Here is a 17,283-nt window from a genome sequence, read left to right on the forward strand (position 1 = left end):
GAGTGAAATGATAAAAAGATTGATGTCCTTTTCATATTAGTCCAGTAAATATATAAATTTGTATCTTATCTTGCAAGCAAATTGGAATATGTCTACATTACTGAGGCAGACGTGATAATGCACTAAAAATAATTAGGATAAAACCTAATTGCTTCTCACATCAAACTAACAGTATATTTTTCTTATGCAGACATTTCTCTGCCTTTAGACACATGTGTCTGTTATGAGTAATTTTGATGTGTTTACTAAAAAGCTTTTTTTTTTTTTTACTTTATAGAAACATTTAATTTATGCTGTTTCTTTTCACCATCTAAAGGAAAACTTGGCAGTTTCACAAACAAGCATTTTCATTACTGTAGTGCAAAAAAAAAGTCTCTGGAAAATGATGAAATAACACCAAGCGTGGACTTTGCCATAAACAAGTCCTTCTTTACTATTCTGTCTCTAGTTACTTTGTTTTTTTTCTTTAATTTATTTTTTATAACGCTTCACACAGTTGATCATTTTAGGATGATTAGAATTAGCAATGAGGTGTGATGAAAGGTGTGGTAACTACTGCCAACAAACAGATGTGCCTTACATTCCCAGCAGTAGTCAGCAGAAAGCAGTGATGCTGTTTCTAAATAAACAATAAAGCAGAGCATGAAAACGGTTGCAACACTTTGTTAACCAGTCTTCTTGTTTGGGTTACTACTGGGTTTCCCAGTGGTGAACATGAGCAAAACCATAAGTCTGAATGCTAATGCACTCACCATGTTGCAGTTTTAAGATTTATTCCTCCTGTAAAAATAATCTTTGTCTCATCTGGAAGCCCTTCAGCCTTTTCTTACCATCCTAAAATGTGACTTAATGGGAATGTGTAACCTGTATGAGCAGAACAGAAGAGAGAGTTCATTTAGAGAGGTTAATGAGGAGGAATTATCCATTCTACATATTCAATTATGGGTCTCATATTATTGTTCAAATTCCCAAAGAAACTATTATATTTTTAATTTTCCTTTGACATTTTTGATAAGTTCATTTAAGTGCTCAGAATAATCCAGAATATGTTATCCTGGCTTTTTGTATTGGCTTGTAAATCAATTTAAATATAAAAATGACTGAGTTGCCACAACAAACCAGATTATCACGAGCATCTTTACTACCAGCTGAGTATCTACACATTTCCATTTGCCACATCTGATCAGGAAATCCTGTTGACTATTGGCAGATATGTTTGTCTGTCTGGCTCTCCCTATTTAATTTGCATGGCCCAGATTAAATGTGTCTATGAGAACATCTATATCGATGAAGCCTTCCCGGATACCTTTAGGTGTTGGGGAAACATGAGTGTATGTAAGTGCTCCTTCATCCATGTGATGACTATGATGAGGCCCTTTGCAAACAGCCGTCTCTATACACATTCAAAGAAAAAAGTGAAATGCAATTATCCAGCTTAGTTTTGATGCCTCACTCCTTCAGGGTTTATTTTAATGCTCTGCTTTACTTATGTGCATGTGTAATTGCACACTGTATGGGACTGAAAATAGAAAATATTTAGCTATCATTGAATTTTCTCCATTAAAAATATTATTCCCACAGGGAAGAGAAAGGCAAAGACACAAGCATGGTGTAAGAGGTTGAGGTTTAAGGTCACAGTGCTCCTGTATTTGTCAGACTCAAGTGTGTTGCTCAAAGGCTTGTGGCAGCATATTACAGGAGAATGTTGCAAGGATTTTCTTTTCCTTGAGAAGTGTCTGACATCCAGTCTGGGTCACAGACTTTTAAGACAGAGCTGGTAAACTGTTCTGATATAGCTGTTATTCTTCAGCTTAGACTACACTAACCCTACATGACATTGGTTCCCATGTCTACTATCCACATCTAGAGGCCAACTTTGAGTTTTATTGACATCTTCTGATGAAAGGGAACATAGTGTGTTGTTTGCCTTCAAAGCTTGTGCACACACATACACACACCCATCCTGAAACATAAATTGAGTTTAATTATGTCTTGAACAACAGATGAGTTTCAAACTGTGCCATCAGCTTTGCCCGTGTCTAGTAGTGCACATCTGAGTCGTGGGTGTTTGTAAGTGTTGAAGCAGATGTGTGGTTAAGAAGAGGGTGACCATTTCAGCCTAGCGTTGAGGCTGAGTATTTAGCTCAAAATATTATTGTCCCTTCCAAAAACATTTACAGGTAATAGTAATCATGGTACTCTAATGTACTCTGTATGATACTTTTACTGATTTAATCCTAAAGAAAAGGCTGTTTTTTTTGCCAGCTTATGATGCTGTTTAACTTGAAATGTGGGTGACACTGAGGTCTTAAACTGTTCATGAATATTAATATTATTTTAAGCAAACAAAAGCTTGTTTTATATATACACAGCATGAAGGGTGGATAAATGAGCTGCAGAATGTTTGATGACCTAAAAGGAAGATAAACATGAGGTGACTAAGTTTATCTCTACCCTCTGCCATTACTTTATTCATAGACAGAAAATTCTATGAAATCTCATGCATAGCATTTCATATCTGAACAGCTATAATGACCTCATGCTCTAGGTAAGGTCTATCATTGGTTTGAGAGATATGACATCTGATGGAGGCAGTGCTGTCTCATCATGCCGACTCCTTTGTTTCCTCCATCCTGGCCCTCTTCTCCTCCTTCCATGGTGGTTGTGGCTGCATAATTGAAAACAGACTGCAAGTGTTGTTCTAAAAGCCGCACCTAAACATGAGAGGTGTGGAAGTTTAGGGAACTATAGGGAGAAATAAAAAGGAGTAAAATGTGAGGAGAAAAGAACAATTGAAAGAGGAGAAGTGAGCAGGCAAAGAAAGGAGAGTGGGGGGGGGTGTTGGGTTAGGGTGGGTTTAAGCGTGTTTTTGTGACAGGCATCTGGAAACAATGTAATTTGGCTGAGTCTGGCTCTGTAGAGAGAACTAATGTTTGTTTAATGTGGGATTGTGCGGGACATGTAATTGCCCTCTTTACGAGGGAGAGACTGAGAGGAGGATATGAAAATACATCGTCAAATGCTCTAAGCTGTTGGTAAAAGCTGGATGCATTCTGCTTATGTGTTAACGTTGTCTTCTTGCTCTTCATCTCTTTTCCTTCCTCCATCTTGATGTCTCGATCTTGGTCTCTGTCTCTTACATATACACAGTCAGAACACACCCCCTGTCCCTGACTGTGTTTGTGCTGCTGTATCTGGTTAGTGTCGGGGAAAAAGGAGTGAAGGGTTAGGGCCTCCTGAGCCCCCAGGGAACATCTAGAGGTTCTCAATCCAAGCAGAGCAGCTCTCATGAGGCTTCATGGTTGCTCTTTGTAGCTTCTGGACCTCTAATTATGGATTTTTTTTTGTGTTTTTTTTTTTTTTTTTTTTTTTTTTTGCTATGTCTGTTGAAGAAGCACAGTAAAACACAGCATGTACATATAGAGACAAACATCTAAAGAGAGAAGTATCTGATGTGTTGTATTGCATTGTGTTTTAACATTTATGCTCCCAGCCAGTAGTAATGGTTATGTTACTTCTCTGCCTCTTAGTGTGTTTACTGTTGCACATTTCTGGGAAGAGACTACAAGCACATACACACAAACACACACTGCCAGAAGCATGTTGGACCACCCTGCCTACTTGTTTATGTGTCCTGGTTGAGTCACAATCTGTGATCTCTTTTTAATAGCCAGAGTAGACACATGCATTAGCTTTGTAGCACCATTCCACTTGTTTAGGGGAAAAAGCAGAGCCAGAGGATAAATCAGCAGATAATAAACATTATGCCTTCTGTTTATTATCAGAGCTTTCAGGAATTTGCCACTTTTCTCCAAGGCTGAATCCAGCGTCATCCATTAAAGCTGCTTTAGTCTGTTGAAGTGAAAACTGTCCTTCTGAATTGAGTTTGTGTGTAGACTAAGATGCAGGTGAGTAGTTTCCATCACTCAAGCAGTATAAATGTTTGTTCTGAAAAGTTGTTTGTTTCATTTGAAGTGGCTTCCACACAATCTTTTCTTTACTTGTTTGTAATTTTACCACTGCCTTAAGTGTGTTTACATAGTCAAACATACTTTACCAGTAAATGTTAGTCACTTTTGCAGTAATCAGGATTTTTAGACATAACATCATAATGCATTTACACCGAATTGGTTTACCCTTGTGTCATGCTGGCATAGTTCATTATTAAAAGATTTGCATGATACTGTTTCCATGTACACACAGAAAAGCCTTTTACCTTTAATGACCAGTATTTGTCAATAGTTTCAGCTGATATTACTCTCAACTAAACTATGTTGTGTTTCTGAACAATTTCAAAGTAATTTTACTGTAAAATGCTTATGAATTCAAAGTGTTAGCCTTGGTTTTATCCAACACTGTTCTTCACCACATATAACTTTCTCAGCTGGAGCTATTACAGTTGTCTGTGTTCAGTTTAGCCTCCTCATGGTTCACTCACCAATAGGAATTGTATGCTTTTTCAACCATTCAGTCTCAGAGACCATAAAACGTGACAGTTTTATCACCTGGCTTTACTCTGACTTTCATCCATGTGCATTTCATCTAATTCCACAAGGCTCATGCAGACTCTGGTAGCGCATAATGTGCAAGGACAGAGATCAGTGTCTCCCTTCATACATCGTTTACCTGAAAGTAGGAGCCAATTGATTGAAATGTGAATGTTACATTATCCTGTCACATTTCGTGTGGTCTTATGATGTAGAGGCAATCCTGCCACCAGCTTGATGTACATTAACCACACCTCAGAGGTTATAGTGCATACACAGAGAGCTTCTTGTCATTCTTTAAGAAAATAACTAAAAGTGAGAGATTGCTACAGAGATGAGGAAGGTAAAGGGCACCAATACAATTTAGAGTATCATAAAAGTCTTCAGTGTATATGCACACAGCTGAGATATGCCCGTGCTTTGCAATACAGAAATACAACATGAGGATAAGTTACCAGGTTTTCAAGCACATTTTGGTGATGTTAGAGGAAGAGCAGCAATAGTATTATGAACATATGTTTTGTAGCCATTTAAATTTGTATACAGCACCAATATGTTTCCTGATCTTGGATATAAAATAGGTCTTCTTCTTTTTGCACACATGTGACTTTCTCGATTGATTTTTCACCAGCACATGAGCTACGTGGTGTGGAAACTTGGAGACAGCAATACATCCCTATCCATACTCCTTTTCTGTACACTGAGTCTGTTTTTGGTGCCAAATCCCCTAAAGGTTTGGATTGTTCAACACCAGTTGGTAAAACCCAATAAAGTCATGGTTCTGTACTAATTTTACGAAATGAACTGACCTCTTGAGTTTAAATGACTCAGGGTTTCAATTTATGGTTTAAAGTATAAAGTTACAGACCTTTCACAGTATAAGTAAAATGCACAAAGCAAAGTGTAATTAATTGTTTTTTGTTTTTGCTTTTTTGTTTGTTTGTTTTTCAGACTCTAGTCTGAAACAAAGGCAGAGAGAGGGGGGTAACATGTCATACAGAGCCAAAAATTTAGGACTGCCTGCTGCACTGAAGGCTTTTAGACATTGTCCATTTACAGTACTTTAATCATTCATGTTATAAATGTTCAAATTAAGTTTAAAAAATGCATTTATATGTATGAAAAAAATACAGCAAATTACTGTTTCACCATGCTTGTTGGGCTCACTCACCTTTTGGACAGACGTATTTGGCAGCATGTTTTCAGCAGGGTCAGTGTTGACCCTTGTGGTTTAGAGCTTCACATACACCCAAAAGGGCTATTGATGAAAGCATAACTTCAACCTTTGTAACCAGAAAAATGTACTGGACTATTTGCTGGACTATTGTTTTCCCCTCTATAAGTATTTACAGCTTTCTTTGATTCATCTCTCTCTAAAGCAAGGCATAGCCACACTTTTGATGATCCTAGCTTGTTCTGGCTGTCATTCTTTCTTGAACAGCAATCTTTCCTCTGAACTGCTGAATTTCTGCTTTATCTGAGGGATCAGAAACCTTTTCTTAAATTGGTCTTCATAGATCCACTATACTGTTGCTATTGCTTTCTCCATCACTGCATTTTTTCCCCCTTTTCATGTAAGTGATGTGAAATGTGTTGCGATAATTAAAGTCCGGTATTCTATAAATTACAAAATAAAATGGCAAAGGCTAGGATGTAATGGATGTTTATTATTTGTAAAAGTCTAACACTAAACCAGAATAAAATGATCACATATAATAAGTAACTTCTGAACCAACTTGCTCCCTTTTAAGTAGATCATTGTGTCTTTCTAGACATCTCAAAGTCTGTGACTTTCTGTCCTTCTCATTAAAGCAGTATCCAGCTGGGTTAACTGACCACTGTTTTCAGTCTATCATCTTTTTTTCTCCTCACCTGCTAAATCAAAAAGAGGATAGTCCTAGTTGTTCATTTTCCTGTTCTCCTGTCGCTCTCTCTCTTGCTCTCTCTCTCTCTCTCTCTCTCTCTCTCTCTCTCTCTCTCTCTCTCTCTCTCTCTCTTTCTCTGTGTGTGTGTATAACATCTGTCATACCCTCATCATCTCTCGTCTACCTCTCTGCCTTATTTTGCATTTATTCTTGGGCAGTGGGAGTGCCATGTATTTTCCTTCCAAATGATAATTAGAGCAGCCCTGCTGTGCCCTGGTCTTGATCGAGGCATAGCAAAAATGGAGTGCAGCTAGTTTCTGATCAATTGGCATTGCCTACCTATCCGCTAGAGTGCTGTTGCAGCTGTTGGCATCATCTTTTTTGTCATTATTACTAGCATCATCATTAACAATTCTTCTATTTGCCTTCATTCTCCAGCCAAGCTCCCCTGCTGTAGCCAAACACTTTTGTCTCATTCTGTGTGTGTATAACAAAATATGTTTTGTACATTATGTGTGAAGCTGTGGTGTAAGGAGAGGCCAACGAGGATGTAATGCACTGCAAAATGGTGTGATTATGACATAGCCATGATGCCATAATGCAGGTCAGACAGTGACCCATTTAAAAAAAAAAAAAAAAAAAAAGAAAAACTCCCAAAAGACTGAGCAGGCTGCTGCTACTCAGCCAGTCTGACCCTCTCTGCCTGTCCATGTGGCAGTTTTTATTTCTCTTTCATCCATTTTCCATTTCTCATTTTTGCCTTTTTTTTTAAAACTACACATGAATTCACAAGAAACTAGCGCTCAGTATTTTCATTTGCACAGCTTCTTTGCTGATGACAACATTCTTTTTTCTGTGAAATGGTTTATATTTTGAGAGATTTCTCAGAGATCTGCCTCTGGAGGTTTCTTTTTCTATTTGTCTCTCCATCTGTATTTTGTTTGGGTATCTCTTGTCAGTACTCTTTCCTAATATGTCTGGTTTTTCTGCCCTGCAACAGCCTACAATAAGGAGTGGGGCCAGCCAGGGAATCACTAAGCTATTGGTTTAATGATGCCAGCTCCTACTTTACAGGGATTTACATGTCTGTGCCTGTAAACACTCTGTCCACACACAAACATTTGCATACAAACATGCAGGGCTATGACAGAAGGGCTAGACACACAGACATTGATTACATCTGCAGACTGCAATTATCAGACAGTCAACACAGGTCGAAAGCACCTGCAACACATTTTGGCCCAGCTTGTCGAATTAGCTGCAGAATCTCATAGGAGTTCACACAAGCATATTCGCACACACATAGCTTTCCTGTAAGGTTTATGTAAAAGGTGTAAAACCAAGAAAATGAACTATGATTGTTGAGGCTATAATGATATAGTCAGAGAGGGTTGTGTTTTTAAGAAGGGAGACAAAGCAGCATGATTAGCAGAATGACTGGTTGTGACTAAAGGACAATGCAGTGAGCTTGAAAAGTTGCACATGTGCAGAAAAGAGGATGTTAGGGGAGGACAAGGAAGGAAGGGAAGGACACAGGGAGAGATGAAGAAAAAAGCTCTAAATATAGTATTCAGTCAAACAAATACGTCAGGTGTTTTCTGCCAGTTTAAGGATGCAATTTGGGAGAGAGGTGTGGAGGAACAGAGTGGGAAGAGTAAGAGGAGAAGGAGGAGCAGCCAAGATATTTAAATCCTGTCTGGGTTTCAAGTAGACCATGGACCTCTTAATCTCATCCACTTGACAAACATACACGCAGGACCAGGCAGACGTCTAGCTAGCCTATTTTCATGTGACCTGAATTCCCCAGTGTGGCATTTTTTCCTGCCAGACTAATCTCATTAAGCTGGGTGCTGAGCTAGAGAACAAACACACTAGGCATCCCTCACTCCTACTCTGCTTTCCACTCCTGCTTTTGCCTCCTCTTCATCATGTTCTTTGTCTCCATCATCTCCCCCTACTCTCGTCTTCTATGCTCCCATTTTTGTCGCTGTCTTCTTTCTTCCGCCTCCTCTTCCTCCTACTCACTTGTCTCCCATATGTGTCCCTGCTTTCTGTCTAATTATGGCCTGCCACAGCAGAACATAGGAGAGCTGGTCTAGCTAGGCAGTGGAGCTGAACCTTTAAAGCAAAGATGACTAAAGTTTTCAGGCATACTGCCTAAACTGGTTATGGAAACATTACATGCAGTTTTGCTGATATACTTCTTCCGATATTATCCTAACATCTTAGTCCTTATTTGTTTGTTTTGTTTGTTTATTTGTTTTTTTTTTGTTTGTTTTTTTTGTTTGTTTGTTTTTTTTTTTGTTTTTTTTTTCTCTCTTTCTCTTTTTACATCAAGTTTGGAAACTCTAGTCTTCGTTTTTGAATTTGCCGAGGGATGGTGGTCTTTGTGTAAATTGATGCCCACTCACTGCTGGAAGGCTCTGCATCTGTACTGAATCCCTCAATGGCAGCAGATGTTTGAGTAGCAGCTCAGCTTGATGTGTTTTGTAGGGACAGATGCCATTTTGACATGTCCTAGAAAAGCTCTGAAAATGGGAAGCTATGGAAAATGTTGGAGGGAAGAAAAACAGTGACTCTTAATTTACTTTTAATTAGATTTCTTTGTAGACTGTATAAGCTCAAGATTTATTTACAAATGAAATATACAAATGCAAACACCATACAATTTATTTGACTAACATAGCTTTCAAACAGTGAAATGATTTTCCCACACATTTATTAGAAAACTGTAGATTCGCTGCCCATATTTACTCCTCGAACACTAAACTCTCATTTTTACTTTTTGTGGAATGTGGTGCAGGATTGAAACACAAAAATTAAACTAAATTTACAAGGAAAAAAAATGATAGATTCACAAGGTATGCAAAGATAAAGTTAATGTAAGAATTGTGGCCTTTGTTTATTTGTTTTTAAATGAGCATTTTCCATTCTTTTTGTGACTTGGGATTGTATTTTTAGGTGTATTGTATTTTAACGTGACTTCTAACCATACAGATCCAAGAATAGCACTGAAACCTATCACATAATGCATGTTGTGTTCAGTCAACCATTATACTTATTTCATGACAACTGCTGCATTAAGTTAAGCTCATTTTCAATGTTCTTGACTCCTGTGATCTCTTAGTCTGCAATTTGTTGTCTCAGCCTCGTCTTAGCTGAGCCAACCCGTTCAGCCCAGGTTACAGTAGACACTGTGTACTGTTTGTAGATTAAGGCCAATATAATACAGTATAGCCAGTGTTACATTGTTAAGCTTCTAAGCAGCTAATGGTGCACTTTTACAAATTCTCTTGCAATGAATTTGGCCAAATTGTGACTCACTTTTTGATTATTTTGTTCTTTAGCAAATTAAAATGAAGAAAACTTCGAGTAAGTTCTGTTTGTAGTGTACAGATTGTTTTGTATTTTCTAGATTTCTTTGGAAACTGCATCATGTAGGATTCTTATCTGTAATGCTGCCTGTAAATGGATAAATGATAAGTTATGCAATACTGTCCCCACAGATTTCACACTGTCAGTAATCAGTCATCAACTCTTAAACTCTATTTGTACCTTGTCTTTGCTGTTTTGTTTTGTTTTGTTTTTTTATTTATTTTTATCTCTTTAAAGATTATTCGATTTCCCACGGTGTCTGTGGTTTTGTTTCTTTATGTGCCATCAGGGAACACGCCAGGAGGGGGTTTATCTCATCATGGTGGCGCCTGTCTGGCTTGTAGACACATTGTTATGAACACAGTAACTAAAAGACAAGATTGAATCTATACTCATAAACTATGGCTTCCACTTTTAGCATTTTGACTGATGTGATTAAACACCTTTAGATTTCTAAAACTTTTCAAACCTAACTATAACTCAGTTTCCACCTGTCTTCTTGAGTTTAAAGGTTTATAAGGCACAGTGACAATATCAACTGAATTAAACATTTTAGGCTCCACACATGTACAACTTATTAAATTGAATTAGAATGGGTTTATACTTTTGTTTTGACCTCTGAAAAGAAACCCTACATCTATCTTGAGATTCACTTGGGACCCAGGATAGAAGACTCTCTAGATTATATTCAGTCTAATTAGTTTGAGTCAGTCCAAATATTTCTAATACTGAGTGGATTTTAGTAGAGGAGCTATTAGCTTAGGTTGTGTGATTATAAGAGAAAGAAATTCTTTCAAGGAACCAAGGCAAAGTGAACTATTAATTGGGGGAAGACGTTTACATTTATCTTTGATGTTTTTGTCCACAGCTACTTGTCCATCTTTGTTGCATGACACTGTTCCACTGGTGCTCTTCTTTCTCACTTCAGTGTTTAGTTTATCCACAGACAAAGTTGGATGTGTTTCCTTTCAGTTACTGAAATGATAGTTTTCCTGTCATTTGGTTTAGCAGTAGCTTTTGAATATCTCTTTATCAGCTGCAGGTTTACTCCGATCTATTGTTCTCATCAGGATGGCTGAATAACAAATAGTTTAGCTGATTCATGGTGCACCATGAATTTACTCATCTCATGATTAACTAAAATCATCACAAGCATAAAGCCTGGCCAGATACTCACACCACTCACACACAAGTACAAAATCCCAAATCTTAATTTGCATTTCTTTCTTTTATTTATTTTATGGATTGAGTAATTGTTTACTTCTTAATGAGAGTCAGATGGTAAAAATGATCTGTCATCATGACTGTGTGACACAAAGTTAGAGACAGCAGCTGGTTAGATTACCATTTAGACTGGAAACATGAGGAAACTGCTAACTGGACAGGGTCCAGTGGCAACAAAATCAGTCTACCGGCACCTCTAAATCTTACAGATCACTATTTCACAAGGGATTATGTGTTGGAGCTTTTCTTAAACAAGACTATTGGAAGCATCAGGAAGTTATTATGCCAGGCCAGAAAAAATAGTCTGTCACATACTCCCTTCCTTGTTTAGCTTCAGTTGTTGTTAGAATTTTTTAACCTCAGAGTTTTAAACATAGATTTTTTATCTATTTTCTTTTGTTTTTTTATATCTCTGCCAAAAAGCTGTGGCATTTCCAAAATGTCAAACTAGTCCTTTACACGCCCTCAGGTAATTACAGCACACTCTGACATGCAAGTTCTTCTGTTATCACAGGTTTGTGATAAATTTCTTCTTGTCATTATGTCCTTATGAACTTCTCTGTACACAGTCTTGTAGTTTGAGGCAGGTCTACATTGGAGAATTTTGTAAATGATACAGTCCGTTATGCCACCTCGCTCCATGCATCTTTCTCTCTCTGACCTCCTAAACTGCCACCTGTTGTTAGTGGCAGTCGTCACTGATGTGACCTGATCTGTGGCTTACAAGATTGTCTCTCTACACTGAAATTCCACTTGCTTTCCCTTCATCCCTCTTTCCTTTCCTCTGCCACGCCACCCTATCCCGACAATCCGATTTATCAGGAGGCAATCATTTAAAGACACAACAACAAGTGAAACTGGTATAATAGGAAACCAATTAACCTTTACATCTCCCCTCTCCCGCAGGCCCAGGACTTGAATGTGATTGAGGAGGTGATCCGCATGATGCTGGAAATCATCAACTCTTGCCTGTGCAACTCTCTACACCACAACCCCAACCTAGTGTATGCACTGCTCTACAAGAGGGAGCTCTTTGAGCAATTCAGGACACACCCATCCTTCCAGGACATCATGCAGAACCTTGACACGGTTAGTCACCCAAAATATCAGAAGCAAATTTGGAGAAGCTTGGACTTTCTAACTTTTTACTTCACAAATAAATTGCTGAAAATTTTAACCGAGATCAAAGCATTATAGGTTTCTCCTCAGTGTCCTCTTTGTCTGTTGGGAATGGTTCAAAAAGCCTTGCTGCCATGGAACATGCAGTATGTGATCTGCAACGGTAATATGGAGTGTGAAAATAAGTCGTATCAATGAATTAATCAGTCCCCTTGTGTCAAGAGGCTCTGTCTCAAATAATTATTTAGAGTGTAGGTGGATTGGGGAGTAAGGGAGGCCATGAGAGAAAGCTATCATTCATTGGTGTATTAGTCATGTATACGAGGAAAGGAAAGCTTGGCATGTATGTGTGCAGGATGGGGGTTGCTGCATTCATTGCCATGAGCTTTACTGCTTTCCATAAGTATGAGGGAGGCATGCTAGCTAGAAATCCTCAGTTAAGTCAGCCTCCCTAAGGCTATTCTCCAAAGCTTTCCCTGCGTTGCAAATCTGTATGTGTGAGCATGAGATCCAGGATGAGAGGCTGCTTCTTTGCTCTTCTAAATTAACCCCATATGGGAGGCCTTCAGAGTTAATGAAGAGATTAGTATTAGATAGATGTAGACACACACCACACCCATACTGCTCATGTGCGCTTCTGTGTGTTTGAATTCTCTAAAGCGACTGCAGAGCATGAGCAGAGAAAACATTGCCTGTGGATGCATTTTTCACTGTTGGTTTGACAAAAAAAAGCATTAAAAAGAATCAGTAATACAAAGAGGTTTTTTTTTTTTCTTTCTAACATCAAACATTTCTCCAGAGACAGACCTAGCACAGAAGTAGAAACACAGTATATTTTCCTTGATTTCTTGTTTGAGCTAAAACCCAGATGGTATCGAATAATTTGAGCTCCAGTGAAGTGCTTCTTTTTTAAAGTGGGATAAAAGAAAAAAAAGCTCAAACCCCTTGTTGAATTTGTAATCTGTTTCCTCTGACTAAAAGCAGCATTCATGCAACTTTGCATTTTACCTTTTAACCTCTTATTTGCAACAGTTCTGAATGATTCTTATTAAATTTCCAAATATATCATAAGTGACACTGCAAAGTATGGAATAGATTTAGTGAGACTTGCTGTTGCTAGGAAACCTGACAATTTATCCACACTTTCAGGTCTGTCTTGGTAGAAGCAGTAATAGGTTGTCTCAAAACAAACATTACAAACACACAAGCTACATGTAATATTAGTAGGTTGCAACATTCGCTACTGTTATTGTTTACAGTTTAGCTCTGTTAGGTCAAGGCATGTAGCATTATGTCATTTTGTTCTCAGATCTCCACGTTGCACCCAGTGTCCCCACGTTGGGTGTGGCTGCTGAAATATTGATGTGACAGCTCCAAACAGTGAGATTGGAAGAGTCAGAGAGCTTTATGTGCAACTGGGAGATGAAATTAAAAGAGAAAGACAACTGATTGAAAGCTAGAAGTGCAAAAATACATGGTAGTTTACATTTTAAAAACATTTTTATACTACATTTTTACTCATATTAACTAAGAACTGTCGTGATAACAATAATATTAAAAAAAAAGAAAAAACTGAATCATTAACTTTATTTTCACCTTTATTTTCAACATTAACACTAAACTAATAATTATTTAGTTTAACATTTTCAGAGTGTAGGACAGTAGCCAGGCTTCCTTTTCTATTTTTAACAAAGGCTCTGAAGATGTGAATATGCATATATGAATTTATGCATTTTTATGCTTTTATTTTATCTACCTTGGATGTACAGCAATTTGTGTTAAAGTGCTTTATAATTGAAAAAAAATTATGATGATAATGATGAAGAAAAAATTAATAGAAATGATACAAACTGCAAAACCTTATAATATGTTAAAAAAAAGTATTTTTGTAAAAGTATTTTTGACTTTTTTGAAAAAGACTTGTGAATTAAGGAGAGGTGGAAACCGTCTTGCAAATCCTTCCTGATCTGGCAAAGATAAAAATTATATAACTCACCAGCTGTTTCCGGTCTGAACTGGCAAACAATGAACTCATGTGACTTATCAAGGTCTTTCCAGATATGATATAATATCCCAGATAATCCCAGGGATTACAGCTATTCCTAAAGAGGAGCTCTTTCTATTTTTCTTGTGTTGTCCACTGCAGTTGTTGTTTTCTTTCTTCTGTGTTCATTCTAGTTAGAACAGCCACTCTTTTTCTGTATTACAACCACTTACACATTTGAATTTTTGCAATGAAAAATGTCTGGCCCACATTTGTTGCAGCTTTTCAAAACATCCCCTTTAGATTTGCTTCATTAGTGAACGGAAACCTGTCTGGACTTGTAGCAGTAGCTTCCTAAAATCTTTTTGTCAGTACCAGATTTTAATAGTTGTGTAAATGTGATTAATCTGTTTCCAGACTGTATGCTAAGGTAAATGTTGCTGATCTTATATTGACCTAGTAAAAATAACTAGTTTTGAGGATCTTATCAAAAGGCTTTTACAGACGTAACAGAAACAGATTTAAATATCTGTTAAAGCAGCAGCCTTCTGTCATTAAGACACTTGTTGATGTGTCATGAATTTTCTGAATGGCTTTGTTAAGATACACCTAGCAACTGTGACTAGAGATCCATATGTATCAGACGCAAAGGGCTGAATGAGTTGTAAAGGGCTTAATGTCTTCTTCTTGCAAAAGCTTTAATTAAATCACAAATGTCACCAGCTCTGCTACAGCCTTTGTTTTTACTCTGTTCTGTGTATCAGACTTTGTATGAAATCATAACACCATAAAGAACATTTAGCTTAATTTTTTCTGTTGACTTGGCTCAGAGAATAGATAGATTTTTTTATAAGTAGCAGGGACCGTTTGTAATTTGTTTAGTTGCATAATGGTAGGTTTCCATCCAAAAAAAATCTAAATTCACTAAATTATTGTTGTAAGATCATCAGAAACATGTTGATGCTTGTCCTTAATATAACTGCATGCAGGTCTGACAGTGGAGTGTAGAAAGTTGTCCATAAATGTTATGGAGTGTGACCCCGTAATATTATTGTTTCCAGTTTTAGAGACGAGTAACCTGGGTTCTCATTCAGACATGAAGTCAACACATTCAGATGCCTTCAGGTCCATAGACAGTAATGCACACTGCTGAAAGAGCTTTTTCAAAACTTTTAAAAAAGTTGATCTGAAACACATTTGCTCTCCAGAACATCTCTGCTACACTGGCTCTATTTTCTGCAAGTCTTTAACTGTCGTTTTCTTGTGGTGTGACCTTTAGGTGATTGGATTCTTCAGTCAGCGTCTGGAGCAGGCTGGAAGTGACCTGTCAGTTGAGAGGGTTCAAGAGGTCATCATGAAAGGAGCGCAGGCCCTGCCAAAAGACAGACTGAAGGTAATTTGCACACACAGTCAAACGACAGGTGGAATGGAAGATCTCAGAGATGAGGAATGGTGAGACACGAGGCTGTCTGAAGAAAGAAGTGGTACGTATTGGACATCATGGGTATATGAGGACCAGAGCACACAAAGTATAAATGGTTGAGCGATTAGTGAAGAACCTAAAATGAGTTTGTCAGGATAGGTGAATGAGGAGGGGTATGGGATAGGGATATGGAATGGAAGAGCCATTGGGACTTGAGACAAAAGGCCAAAGCCCATCATTAGCATTAACGCTTATCGTTGTTCCGTCTCTGCTGGCCTGCTACATGCGAAGATGTAATGACATTTCAAGGAGATGGGATGGGGGAGCTAGGGGGCACTTTGTCATGGGCACATAAGAGTGGGGGGTGGGGCTGGGCGGCGACATAAATCTGCCACTGCGCCTCGTTACCCAGCACTCCTGGCGGGTTCGCTAACCCCTCCCCTACCGATGCTCCTCCATTAATCAGTGAGGAAATATGGAACCAGGGGTCTCCACACTTCGCTCCTCACCAGCACAGAAGCTCTTAATTGCATGTTTCATCATGTGTTTCATGTTCTATACTTGGCAGCTGGCTGCAAGGCATTTGTCTCGCTAGCCAATGTGGAAGAGGGATGGCGCATGGCTATGAGTCCATGTGCGCTCTCTGTCTCACTCTCAGTCAGCACCTCCCAGCACTAATGTTGCAATCAACCATAAAACCGTAGAATTGCACATGGAGTCATGTAGATAACCCTGCAATGTCCTTCAGCAAGAGTGCTGCACCTGTAGCACACACATGCAACCAGCTGGAATGCACATGTATGTGATGCATTAGTGTAGGTGTGTGTGTGTGTGTGGTATCCTGTTAGTCTGTCACTTGGATTGCTGTTAAGTATTTGCTGAGTCTGAACATTCAACAGTGTATTTGTGTTTTAGAGTGTAGTTAGTCTTTGCAAAAGTGTTGTTGAGTCTCACATTGGCTCTTCAACCATCTGAGTGCTTTCCAGTTCCACTGGGTAACGTGAAGCCATAAGAATATCAGGGCAATGTCTCCTCTGGGAGAAGCCCATACTGTCTGATGGTACCATTGCTCAAACAAACAGCTGTCTGTCCTCTTCTTGCTCCCCTTCATCATATGAGCTCATCCTGCTACTCAGCCCCCAATCTGAAAATCTATAGTTTTAGATTAATGCTGTGAAGAATCATCGATGAGTTGGTAATTACTCAGAAAAAGAAGTATTAGTGTCTCAATCAATTGTGCCTTCAAGGCGACGGCTGACAGGAAAGAGATGTGACAATGTTCAGGCTTTTTTAAGAAAAAAATAAGTTGATTTGAAGAATTTTATTAAAGTTGGTTATAATTTTCTTCCATATTAATTACCTCCACTAAAAAGGTGGTCAGTTTGACTTTGTCCTTCATCAAGACATGAGCTAAGGTGAAGGAAAGATAATAGTTGCTGTTTTTCTTTGTGACAGGACCACATTAAAATCCTGGAGTTAGGTTTACAATAACCATCGTGACCAGAACTTTTTGATAACTTTCCAAAGCGGAGAAAAATCTACGTGATTGCACAGATGCTGCAGGTTTTGTTTTAAAACAAGCACATGGTTTGACCAATCTTCTGTTGGCAGTAAAATGGCAAAAATCACATTAGTAGATTTTCCTAACATTCTGTGTCTTTTCCAACATTGTCATTTCTGCTTTTCATGGTGACATATCAGCCATAATACTGTGTCATTTTAAGTTGCATTGCATTTTCCTGAAGTGACCAGAGACTGACATATGCACTTGAAAGACAGCAACTGTCTTGTGATTGTGTTTTGCTG

At 38.2% G+C, this 17,283-nt stretch overlaps 1 protein-coding gene across 2 annotated transcripts in view; it reads left to right on the forward strand.

Moving 5' to 3' along the window:
• Positions 1–17,283, forward strand: part of dym (dymeclin) — a 50,966-nt gene that overhangs the window by 27,846 nt on the left and 5,837 nt on the right. For both annotated transcript variants that reach the window (XM_041970310.1, XM_041970311.1), the window contains exons 15-16: positions 11,858–12,040; positions 15,334–15,447. In XM_041970310.1, the coding sequence (XP_041826244.1) occupies positions 11,858–12,040; positions 15,334–15,447 (297 nt within the window). The remainder of the gene's footprint in view (positions 1–11,857; positions 12,041–15,333; positions 15,448–17,283) is intronic.

Source organism: Melanotaenia boesemani, chromosome 19, assembly GCF_017639745.1.
Source record: "Melanotaenia boesemani isolate fMelBoe1 chromosome 19, fMelBoe1.pri, whole genome shotgun sequence".
In the NCBI taxonomy this organism is placed as follows: domain Eukaryota; kingdom Metazoa; phylum Chordata; class Actinopteri; order Atheriniformes; family Melanotaeniidae; genus Melanotaenia; species Melanotaenia boesemani.